The sequence below is a fragment of the Sander lucioperca genome, chromosome 11 (genome assembly GCF_008315115.2).
Source record: "Sander lucioperca isolate FBNREF2018 chromosome 11, SLUC_FBN_1.2, whole genome shotgun sequence".
Lineage (NCBI taxonomy): Eukaryota > Metazoa > Chordata > Actinopteri > Perciformes > Percidae > Sander > Sander lucioperca.
In genome coordinates this window covers 13,077,523-13,089,959 of record NC_050183.1, presented here as the reverse complement: position 1 = coordinate 13,089,959, position 12,437 = coordinate 13,077,523, and the positions used below count along the sequence as shown (strand labels likewise).

At 39.0% G+C, this 12,437-nt stretch overlaps 1 protein-coding gene and 1 long non-coding RNA gene across 3 annotated transcripts in view; both read left to right on the top strand.

Annotated features, from left to right (window-relative positions):
* Window positions 1–8,205, top strand: part of homer3b (homer scaffold protein 3b) — a 42,807-nt gene extending 34,602 nt beyond the window's left edge. For both annotated transcript variants that reach the window (XM_031303908.2, XM_031303909.2), the window contains 3 exons: window positions 3,898–4,008; window positions 5,356–5,436; window positions 7,762–8,205. In XM_031303908.2, the coding sequence (XP_031159768.1) occupies window positions 3,898–4,008; window positions 5,356–5,436; window positions 7,762–7,947 (378 nt within the window). In that variant the 3' untranslated portion in view covers window positions 7,948–8,205. The remainder of the gene's footprint in view (window positions 1–3,897; window positions 4,009–5,355; window positions 5,437–7,761) is intronic.
* A 1,430-nt stretch (window positions 8,206–9,635) lies between these two features.
* LOC116053046 lies at window positions 9,636–12,384 on the top strand. The gene is made up of 2 exons (XR_004105728.2): window positions 9,636–10,475; window positions 10,637–12,384. It is a non-coding gene; the product is annotated as an uncharacterized LOC116053046 (long non-coding RNA).
* Window positions 12,385–12,437: the final 53 nt, after the last annotated feature.

Here is a 12,437-nt window from a genome sequence, read left to right as displayed (position 1 = left end):
CAGAGAGGGAAAATTATGCCCTTGGTCAAGCTTAACAAGGCTTCTTCAATGAGACAGAATTAAGTGCTGCCGCAAACCGCTCTGCAATGGAATTATTACCACCAGTGACCGAAAACTGTCCCTTTTATTTTTAGCCCACATTGTGGTTTCATCTATTTCTACGAGCCCAGGTGAAGGTTACCCCCCACCGCCCCCCAAACACACACACACAGCTACACACACACTGCAGCAAAGTCAACCAGGTGGCTGGAAGTAGAGCAGGCCTCCAGGGTTTGGCAAGGGGGTGTTGAGGGGGGCAGGGATGTTTTTTTTTTTTTTTTTTTTGGGACAGGACACCCTATACTGCCCACCCTCCTCCCTCCTCTCTGCCCCAGTTAGAGGAAGAAGATAAATCATCATAGGTGCAGAAGGAGAGCGGTTGGCTGGCTTTTTCTCCCTCGTCACACTCCCGGCATCAGCTATGTTTGTGTTCATCCACAGCAGACCGTTTATTTTCTGGGTTGACTCTGACCCCTGCTCATTTTTAACGAGAATTAGCAACACGTGGAGTGCAATACGTAGGTTATATATTGTATTTAATTGTAGGATACTTGAATAGGTGTTTTTGTTCTTGTTCATGTTTGGTATTTTTTAGTAATTCATTTGACATTTACTAGTAGGTCTTTGCTGGATTGTGGCATTTCTAATTGTATCTGTTGTAAGGTCTTGAATTATGGAAATCTTATATGAAATCTGGAATTATGACAAACAACAACCACAACCTAAACTAGAATAAAAGTATGACAAAGAGCTAAAATATAAAATACAAAGAAATGTGATTTGAATCTAAAACCATAGTTCCAACGTGACTGTATTGTTTGCCTTTTGGTTTGTGTTTCTGAGTTTTGGGGATTTTTTGGCAACTGTGATTTTTGGATGGAAATCAAATTTCTAGACACTGAATACAACTAATTCCATAAATAAACATTGTGTAGACTCTCCAACTGTAGTCATAAACTGTCTAAAGATGGTGAGCTCACCTAAATATATTCAATTTACTGTAATATGTGACATAGAAAATAAGTAAATCATCACCTTTGAGAAGCTGAAACCTGAGAATATTTGGCATTTTGCTTGACTGAAAGAATTAATTAATTAATTATCAAAATAGTTGCCAGTTAATGTTGCAGTTGAGTTTTTAGCTATGTTTTACACAGGGTCAGCATTGGAATCAGTGGTAACTTCCATGAATAGAGATGAACGTACGGTAAAAATCCCAGACAGATAGGCTTTCCTAATGTAACTTTGTAGAATATAATGAATACATTAAAAAGCAACTGTTTGACAGTCACCATCTGTTTTTTGTTGAGATGTTGCTGCATCTGCATTGATATTTTATTGAGGTCACTGCTCCTTGATGTATAAGATGTATATACCGTGTATATATATGTATCACATCATCATTTTTCAATCTCCTGTCAATCTATTGAGATTAAAGCATTCCTGGGAACATTAAGTTAGAAAGAAATCAATGGTGTCACAGGTGTGTTTCTCTCTTCATGTTTATTTGTGTGGAGTTCAGAGACATAGAGCTGGTGCCTCTGGGGACAGTAGCTGTCATATACTCGGTGGATACGAAGGGGTTGAGTCCTCTGGGATCACGTGGACCTCCCCCTTCAACCCGCAGCGGTTTTCTGAAGCTCAGCTTGGATGGCGTGCAACTTTGCGTAGTGTGGAATCTATAAAGAGCCACACAAATTGTCTGTGAAAATGCAGAGGAGATGCTAAAGGGAGGGAAAGGGAAATAATTACATGGGAGCAGGAAACCCTCTCTCGCTTCACACACACATTTACATTTCAGACATTGATCTGACACAGATATCAAGGGTGAATTGAAATGTAAGAAATAAAAAGCATTGTGATGATTCCTCAACACCAATATGAAAGAGGTCAAGAGTTTGTTTGAATTCTCCTGTTTTCCTTTACTTTTCATCTCAGATTTCTTTAACACACTCTTATCTATAATACATACAAGGAGCCAGCAGTATTTCTAACTATTACAATCTGCAACAAACTATTATTAGCATTATTGATTAATCTGTTTTTTTTCTCAAATCTAATTAATGGTCTGGTCTATAAAATTGCAGAAAATCACAATTTCCCAAAGCCCAAGGCATCAGCTTTTTATTGCTTGTTTTGTCTGACTGACGATCAAAAACCCCAATATCAGTCAGTCAGTTTACTATCAAAGAATATGAACCAAAACCTGCAAATATTCACATTTGAGAAACTGGAAGTGTAAATCTATCGATTAACTAATCATTTTAGTTTCATACAGTACTGTGATTTCAATCCTTACACTCCTCACAGTTAAACATTTGGCCTGCAGTTGGGAAATGTAAGATTATTCTAGATATTATAAATAACAGTGTGTAAAAGATGAACATCCCAAGTGTAAGTTAGCAAACAAATGTTTCACCTGTCAGCTGTGATCACGACTAAAGTCAGGTTTCATCTACAGCAGCTAACAGTAATGAGTACATACTGACATGCACATTTGATCCATTTAATCCAGTTAATGCAACGTTCAGAAAACCCAGACTATCATTAAAACCTTTTTAACTAATTATCTTTATGGGGGGGGATCTCTCAGGTTAGACCTATCTCTTATAGATTTATTAACAATACGTCTATTTTTTAGGGCATATAAACACATTATTCCGATTTTTTTTTTTTAAAACTGTGCAGAGGTCAGTAGAGCTAATGTTTGATTTAGAAAACATAACCTGATGTAATATAAGTCTTATCAGTTTTTAAATAAACATGGTGAAAAGCGTTTACACAGTTTGAAGTAACAGGATTTGTTGGTAAACACTGGGGACACAATTAGATTATTGTCTTAATCTGATTACTCTCACAGCATGCAAACATGACAGTATATTGTTTTTCTTTTTTCTCTTTTCTTTTTGAAGTCCCAGTGCTCTTTAAAGCCTCCAGACTCCTGACAAAAACAGTAATTTCACCTCGCAGAACACGGCAGTTGCTGGTATACTGCTGCCTCCATGTGTTATTGTGTGACTTTGGTGTTTTAAAGGGTTAGTTTGGATTCACCAAAGTCACGCAATACAATGTGTGTTCTAACAACTGAGTGAAACAATTGTACTTTCCCTTGCGGGATCAGTACTTATGGATAAGTACTTCACGTTCAGACTTCAAAGGCTGAATAGTTTGTCCCTGTTTAATCAAACTCTCACTCACTGTCTTTGGCTTTTCTAATAATATGTTAAACACAAAAAGTGGGTCAGATTGGGAACTTTTTTCATGCATTTCCACAAAGTCGCATTCCTCCAGCAATTAAAAAAAATCTCCAAGGCGAAAGAGTTCAGCACTGTGACCACTGGCAGTAAAACTTTTATCAACAGAAGTGTGTGTGTGTGTGTGTGGTCAAGAGAGATGAGATAGAATGAGTCATCGTGTGTAGGCGATGACCCTCTGTTGGTTTTCCTCATTTCCATCAGTAGTAATCATCAAACTATTTGTATGTGACTATATTTTGATATATGGTTTCCATTTTTTCGCTGAAGGGAAAGGGTCATAAAATGACCCCACACAGGTTTATGCAAAGCTTTTCATTTGGATAACCGCTCAAATGAGATCCCAGTACATTCATCTCCTCATTACAATGGATTTCTGTTTCTGTGGACCCTTTTCCCATATCATGCTCATTTTGTGTGTGTGTGTGTGTGTGTGTGTGTGTGTGTGTGTGTGTGTGTGTGTGTGTGTGTGTGTGTGTGTGTGTGTGTGTGTGTGTGTGTGTGTGTGTGTGTGTGTGTGTGTGTGTGTGTGTGTGTGTGTGTGTGTGTGTGTGTGTGTGTGTGTGTGTGTGTGTGTGTGTGTGTGTGTGTGTGTGTGTTCCAGGTGGCAGAGCTTGAGGCCCAGCTGGGGCATCCTGCTGCAGGGCAGACTGCTAGAGAGGAGCTGACTCGCTCACTGGAGGAGCTGGAAGCCCTGCTGAGCGCCAAAGATCAGGCAAGACACCAGTTCACTGCCCAAATCCATTTACCAACCTAAAGGGAACCTCAGTGTGGAAAGCCATCTTATACTGTAGATACACCTGCAAACATAATATATTTCCAGTAATCAATTGGATATGTTTGTTTTCAGTTTGTGAAAATAGAGCCTCAATCGCCAGCTGATATTCATTTAAAAACTACGGAAACGATCAGTAAAACTGTTATATAGTAAATGTATTAAGCCAGGAGAGCTGGAAAGGTACAAGTGCCAGTTGGAGTATTTATTCTCTAAATCATCTTTAAGGCTTTAATGAGATCTTTCTGGTTTAATAATCTTGTTTTTGTCTCAACCAAAAGATAATAACTAAACAAAATGTTGAGAAGAGAATGTGCTTTGGGTTTTTTACTAATGCCCTTCTAGTGTCTATTTCTACTAAGTCCTTAATTTATTTTCAAGCAACTGTAAATCTTTTTGTGGATTCAGAGCTTTCATAAAATACCACAGGCTTCAGACAACATAGCCAGAGCTGCCACCTATAGTACATGTGGAGTGAAATCACTCACCTCACCAAATCACTCTGACTCACCTTCATAACTGTTTCCAAGCATGCTTTAATGTGATTTTTAATGATACCAAACTAAATGGAATATAAATGGACTGTTTTTATATAGCGCTTTTCTAGTCTTAACGACTACTCATAGTGCTTTTACATAGGACAGGAACCATTCACCATTCACACACATTCATACGCTGTGGCCGAGGCTGCCGTATAAGGTGCCACCTGCTCTAAACATTCACACACATTTACACTCCGATGCGCAGCAACTCGGGGTTCAGCGTCTTGCCCTTGTCGAACCACCAACCTTCCGATTGGCAGGCGACCGCTCTACCACTGAGCCACAGCCGCCCCTTGTAGTATCACCTTGTGAATAGTTTGTTTGTTTGAACCAAGTTAATGTCTATCAAATGCATGCAAGACACGCTCAGCCAAAACCCATTTCTCCTGAATAAATAAACAGACATTAAAGTGAAATATTCCTTGAAAGCAGCTCACTGATGTCCTCCGGCCTGATTAACATAACCATGTCTGTCACGTCGTCTAAACAAGTTTCAGTTTTGGCAACAGGATTTGTGCAAGGTCACGGTGGTATGTTTCCCCGGGGGCAGAATCACCCTCCTCGCTGGAAACTTCAAGGTGTCCTAAATCTTATCAACAACTGATTGATATTTTAAAACCACATGAAGTATTTTAGTGAAAAACAAGAGATGAATGTCTCATGTTCTGATAAATAGGGATGGCGGATGTGTGGGAAGGCGGTGTGAAAGTGGTCTTATGACAGTTTGAAATCACTGTTTTTTCAGGAAATTCACAATCTACAAAGCAAGAAAACCGATGTGGGTGAGCTGGAGAAAGAGAGAGAGGAGGCCATGCAGAGACTCCAGGTAAGATGACAACTGGCTGAGTGGGTTGTTTCTCCCTTCTGTAAAATGTCATGTTGCAGTCTACTTTAGTATATCCAGTACACTCGTGTTACTGGAAAATGGCACATACATTGCTTCATACAGGCTTTATGGTCAAAGAATGTGTTTTAGTTTTACATTACAAAATTTTTCAAATAGAAAAATGTAAACATATACAGTAGCAAGACAAATAACAATACACAACAAATAAACAAAAAGAGGGGACAATTAGCGTTCACCCATAGATTGGGTTCTTTCAGTACGAGAATTTACAAAACAATGGAAACTAATTACATTTCTTGTGAAATTGTAGTTTCAATAAGTAAACTGTCAAATCTTTTCTTTTTTTGTTGTATATCTTCCTTGAGGAGAAAAACTTCACAGACTTTTAGCAGACCTGTGATTTTCAAGGCTACAACCCGTACAAAACATGATGAATGGGACTGGTTGGTGGTACTGCTGCACAAATTGGTTCTCCTCACCTCCATTGTCATTGTTACTAAACTTGTAAACTTGTATTATATCACAAAAATATCTTTGGTTTCAGGGTTGCCATGGATGCATGTGTGTGCGCATAGACTACAAAATCATTTGACAAGCTGCAAATAAATATATAACAAGGTTAGACGACCCTTTTAAAGAATACCTGACAGGTGATTGGATGAACCACCTGTTTATCACGTCCACCATTGTTTTTTTTTTTTTTAACGAGTAGTGGCCGTCACACACACCTTAACCATGCCTGTAGCTGCCATTAGCTCCGCACAGGACGCGGTCCAACAGCTGGTTGTTTAGACACAAACGCTTTGGAATTCCGTGTGATATGTGGTCCTGTGATTCTCGCATGAAACACTGTAGAAGTTCTGATGTTTCGCACGTTCTTACATCACCTCATTTAAGACTATGTTCTCGACAGCTACAAAGATGATTTAGTCATTATTTGAATTATTAAGACAGAGAAAAGTGTAAAAATATATATACATTGTTGAAGATGTGCTAAGTTAAGCATCCTGACATGAAATAAAAAGCATTTTTATGGCACCTATGACATGACATAGAAGTAGGCTGATGTGAGCCCTGGCCAATTTCACCCCTGTAAGTGTTGATGCTAGACTAGAAGCTTCCTTTTGGTAAGGAAAGCAAAAGGCTTGCAGAGTGCTGACCGGCTTACATGCTGTTTTCTGTTGTTTTCCAAGCCAAACAACCACACAGCCGACTAGTGGAAAACAAAGCACTGATACTGTGCCTATAACAGAGACAGCACAGTTCAGACCTGCAGCAGAGAATCGGTACAGGAGAACTGAGGACTTCAAGGAGAAAACAAATAGTATTGAGTCTCCATGCTAATTCAGGAGATTGTACCTGATGCATATTGCATAGCCTTAATTAGGTCCTCTATCATTTTTAATGGTGGTGTCAGCTGTGAATTATGTATATTCATATTTGACCTTTGCTGCCCTGTATTCCTTACATAATCTATTCATTGGTGCATTTAACATACAGAATAACCTCATAAGCACAAAATTGCACATTTAAATATGTGGTATAAACAGTTTAAAGCAAATAAATGATGTGACATTCTCAATAAACTTTATTGCAGTCAGCAGCCACACAAGGAGGGAATTTACATGCATTTAAGAAAAGCTGAACCGGTTCTTGTTAAATCCTGCAGAAATAACGGGCCACAATGCTTTACTTGTACCTGCTCCAAAGCTGTTGTACTGCAGTCCAGTTTATATGGTTAATCTAGTATTGAATACTGTATGCATCTGTACTATATTATGTTGGAATTTAAATGGACAGAAATACACAAATACTGCAAAGGCAAAATAGAGTAAAGGCATGGAGACATAAACTGGGATAAATTGTACTGATTGTTATACTCAGTTTGCACATATAAACGTGTGTAAAATATCCTATTGATAAAGTATTTGTGATCCATCTTGAACCATACTGGCAGAAGAAAAGCAATGTACAAAGCCCACGTGCATTATTGTTGGCGCTCTTTCCCATTATAACTTTTATTATCGGGTCACATTAATGGACACAGGTGACAGAAATAACCGCAAGAAACAGTTTACTCCAGGATTACATTCGCAGACATTCTTGACCAGAGTGATTTACAGTACTACTCTGCAAAATTATTTAAACATTTAAGAGCACTGGTTGTTCATGCTTACTTACAAATGCTTACATGCTTAAATACAAAGAAAGCATATCATTTGGACACCAAATCCATGCAGAAAAAAAATCCAGAAATGCATTTAGATGAGTTAACTGTATTAACAACAGTTAATGTGTCTGCAGGATCTAGAGAGACGAAACTGTGACTTGGAGAATCGTGTCCAGAGTGCTGAAAAGACGCTGGCATCTAACCGGGAGGAGCAGGACCAGGCAGAGGTTGAGGTCCGACACATCATCGACGTTCTGGACGTCAAAATTGCCGACCTGAACGACCTGAGACAGAGCCTGGCAAAACTCATCGACAAATAGCCACAGCAGCAGTTGGGCTGCATCTCCGCAATCAGCACTTGTTCCACCCATGCGGCCTTGATTTGTGTTTTACTGGTTTATGAGCAGAGCAACAATCAAAGCAATATGGTGGGAAACGGTAGAGGTTTATGGATCTGTGTTTTTAAGATCAGTGCAGGTAAACAGCAGGTATCAGAAACAAAATAAAAAATCATTGTCCCATTCATACTGCAATCTTGGTGGATGTCATTATCATAAACAGTTGACAGTGTGGTCTAACTGGCTACTACTTGTTTTCCATATCATAGTTCCCAGCAGCTGCATGTCCTTCAGATCCTCATAAGATTTTTACTCTTTTCACAATCTGCCATCACCGAAAACTTTAGCTTTAGATGAATTTGTTCTGGAAGAACAGTGCCCTTTTCCATGACATTGCAATCCAGTGTACTTGAAGGCCCTGAACATACACACAAGTGTTTTAAAGCAGCCATATTATGCTCATTTTCAGGTTCATAATTGTATTTTAAGGTTGTACCAGAATAGGTTTACATGGTTTAATTTTCAAAAAACACCATATTTTTGTTGTACTGCAGTGCTCTCTCTCACTGCTGCAGATCCTCTTTTCACCTGGTCTCTGGTTTTAGCTACAGAGTGAGACCTCTTTTCTTCTTCTTCTGTACTATCTTTGATTGCACTGCACATGTGCAGTAGCTCAGATGTAGATCATGTCAGCTAGCTAGCTCCATAGACAGTAAAAGAAAGGCTGTTTCTACAACTTCGGTCAGTTACAAGGCAGGATTAGCTGGGAGACTTCTAAATGAGGGCGCACATGTAAGTAGTTCTTTTGTAGATTATGGTGAACTTGTGTGTGTTGTAGCAGTGCTTTGCTATTGAGAACGAGGTAGCATGCTAGCGTTAGCATTAGTGTTAGCATTAGCATGCTAACGAGCTAATGGTTGCGGTTAGCCTGCTCGTTTCGGCTTGTGACGTCACAAGCCGTGCCGATTTTGAACAGCTCACCCAGAGACTGAAGGCAGGACACATTCAGAAACTGTATCTCACTCTCAACAGCATGGATGGATTTTTTTCAAAGTTTGTATGTGTGTGGAAGCACCAGAGACACAACATAACACCCCAAATCCCAGAAAAAGTGATTTTTTCATAATATGGGCACTTTAAGGCTAATTGGACCGCTTCCCAGGACTGTGTAGGTGTGTCTAGACTAATTGATTGACATGTTTCTGAGTCTCTTGTTAGCCTTGTTGCACCAGTTAGGGCAGGAAGATTGACAGATTTACCATTCTTATTGGTAGAAAAGACTTGTGACCTAATACATTCCCATCTAAGCTCCAGCCCATCTTCAACCTGAGCAGTGGTCTAATCAGCCACAAAAACTGAAATCGCCTGTATGGGTGTTCAGAGGCTTAAAACGCTGAGTAGTGGCTGCTGACAGTCTTTGCAGTGATGGTCTCAGTTGTTTATGGTAATAATACTGATGTCCCAAAAGGACTGATGTAATGATTTACTGACAGAAAATAATACTTAACCTTTAAAAGAGGACTTGTACCAAAACTGATTTTAGGCTTGCTATATTGCAAAAGTAGACATTTCCAACAGATATCAAAAGATTTTCTACTTGTTAGTCTATTTTTGTGCAATGTACTTTATTCAATACAGAGTGAGCAATCCACTTGTATTAAAATATTGTTTTACTGAACAAGAGGCAAGAGTAGCAGTAAAACTAGGAAAGAATTGAAAGCTAATGGCCTGATGATGTTTAATAAAAGCCAGTGGTGCTGTTTGGTGCAGCGGAGGTGCAGCAGAGGTGCAGCTGGAGGTCCCAACCATTCAACCATGTCTGAGCACAGATAGTAAAACTTCAGTCCTGTAACAGCAAGACTTGCATCAGTGCTTGAGATGGTTAGACAATAAAGTTAAATTAAACATAAATATTTGATCATAATTCTGGACATTTGGTTGATAGGAACAACCAAGCGACTGTTCATATATGTTTTGTTCACTGCAGTTTGACACATTAAACAGCATGAGGCCCACACATATTAGTCCTTTATGAATAAGCTGTGGAGATGCACCCAGTAGAAGTTTAGTCAGGATAAAGACACATGGAGGCAAAGACCCTGAATAAAGTTAGCTCCAGTTCACCATCAGCAGCCTGGGCTGGTCTCACACCAGCCAGAACATTAATAAACTCAAAGAACAACCTGCTCCCATTCTGTCCTCTGAGGATCGCCAGCATACAACTGTTTGTTTTATGAGGACTGCTCTTTTCTCACTTTATTCTATTATTCATGTTCATCGATGGGTACTACTCATACTTAGTCAGGATGGGAAATCACAGATGAAATTTCTGCTGAATTCAAATCTGCGGCTGGTAGGTTTGTCTTCTCCACCACTTTGACAGGAAGCTCCGCATTTGAAGGAAAGATCCAGATGGGTCACTGTGGCCTGTGGACAGAGATGCCACTTTCCCACCCTGTTTAGTTGAACTTGAGGTTGCACTTGATTTTGTTTGTGCCAAGTTTGATTTTGTTTACATGTGTCAGTGTTAACAAAATTATACAGTTTTCCTTTATGTACTTCTTCTGTGTTGCTCAACACTACAAGTCTAATAACCCTCAAGAGCGGCTCAGCAGAGTATAGATCACTGAGAGCACTGCATGAGCTCTGCAGAAGCCCTGTACCTGCCAAGGTGTGTGTGTGTGTGTGTGTGTGTGTGTGTGTGTGTGTGTGTGTGTGTGTGTGTGTATATATGAGTGAGACAACCCCCCTAATGAGTTATTGATTTCTTCATATAAAGGCAATATAGGTACAAATAAGATGCAGTCTTTTGCAGCTGATGATGCAGTAACTTCCAGAATCATTAACATGCCAACATGTGATTTTAAACTGGCCAAAATAAAAAAAACTTAATGTAATGAGCGATAATGTACTAGAACCCTATTATAACATTACTTTGTAAGTGTTATACAATTTTCAACTCATGGTTTATTTATAACCACAATTTATATTATTGCTTGAGATAAAAAAAAAAAAGACCTCTACAGTTCAACAAGCCGAATACAGTAATGGCAGTTAATATCTCACTGCATTATGTTGCTATTGATCACATTAAGAGGTTATATTATACCTACAATAAGATTGACGTTTTATATTTTTGACAAGTTATTACACTTTGTGGAAGTTCTGGCTTCAGCTGCTACACGCAAGCATCACACAATTAGCAATAATGTTTCTAGCATAGATGCCTGTTTATAGTTAATACAAGTAATTTGTAGGTAAGGAGACCTCTGTAAAGCCTGTTCTCATCCATTTTAAACAGGTTTTTTTTTCTTGACTTCACCAGATTATGACAGAATGCTACCAGCCATTTATCATGCATAAAGAAAATGCGAAGGCCATCAGCTCCTCACGGTTGAAACACTTTGCTTCAAAACAGCCTTATTAACTAACGTATGTTTCTGTTGTTTCCATATACATATAATAAAGTAAGGCCCAACATTCCGCCCTGGTATCTGACCTCTCTATTGAGAAGTTGTGGGGGCAACAGAGGACGCTTTTTGGGATTATTGCACTTACACTTAAGAGTGTAACAGCACATTTAAGGTATACTACTGTGCTGTAGTTTACAATAGAATGTAAATTAGACCATTAATATTATTTTGTATTAACAGGTTAAAGAAGGAATCCACCTTATATTTGAGACTATTTAGGGACCTGCTGGTGATGTATATATTCTGTTCAAATATGCCCGTTCATACCCCTTATTGGGGGGGAGGGGATATCAGAATACATTCTGGGAAATGCTGAAATCACCAGCTGAAGCACAAATAGTAGATGCCGGTTAAGGGAGATCAAAAAACAAAACATTGCAATAAACAATGTTTGACTATCAGTGGGTGGATTCCTCCTTATGTACACTGGAATAAGGCCTTTTTAAAACCTGTCACAAGCTACAGCTGAGAGAACGGAGTACCAAAGATGCACCAGTCATGCTAAACCCACATCAACTGGAAAAAAACATCTGCATAATAGTTCATCTCAATCAGATTCTTAAATTTTAATGTACGTTTTGAGTTTAACTGCTCAGTCTAAAACATTTCAGCACTACTCAAAATACCTCAGAATATTTCATTTAGTTTCATTGAAGTATTGGTAAGTGAGAATTCAAGGCTATGATTTTTGTTTCACAAGAATACAAATTTGAGAAGAGCAGGTGTTTGTATGGAATTTGACAGTGCGCTAAGTTCCTTATATATTTGTATAGAACTGTTCAACATTAAAACTCAGTCATACAGTCACTGCTGTCGTTTTTGTGAGTCATCCACTACCAGCTGCCTGAGGTTTATTACGGTATTGCAGCGATGCAGTTCGGACACACGATATTGTGCCGCACAGTGCCATCAATTCAGACTAACACAACCAGCATGTGCTATTTTGTGTGCCATGTTGAAATAAAAGTGAAGTTCCAAGCAGCAGGTTTACTGAATTAC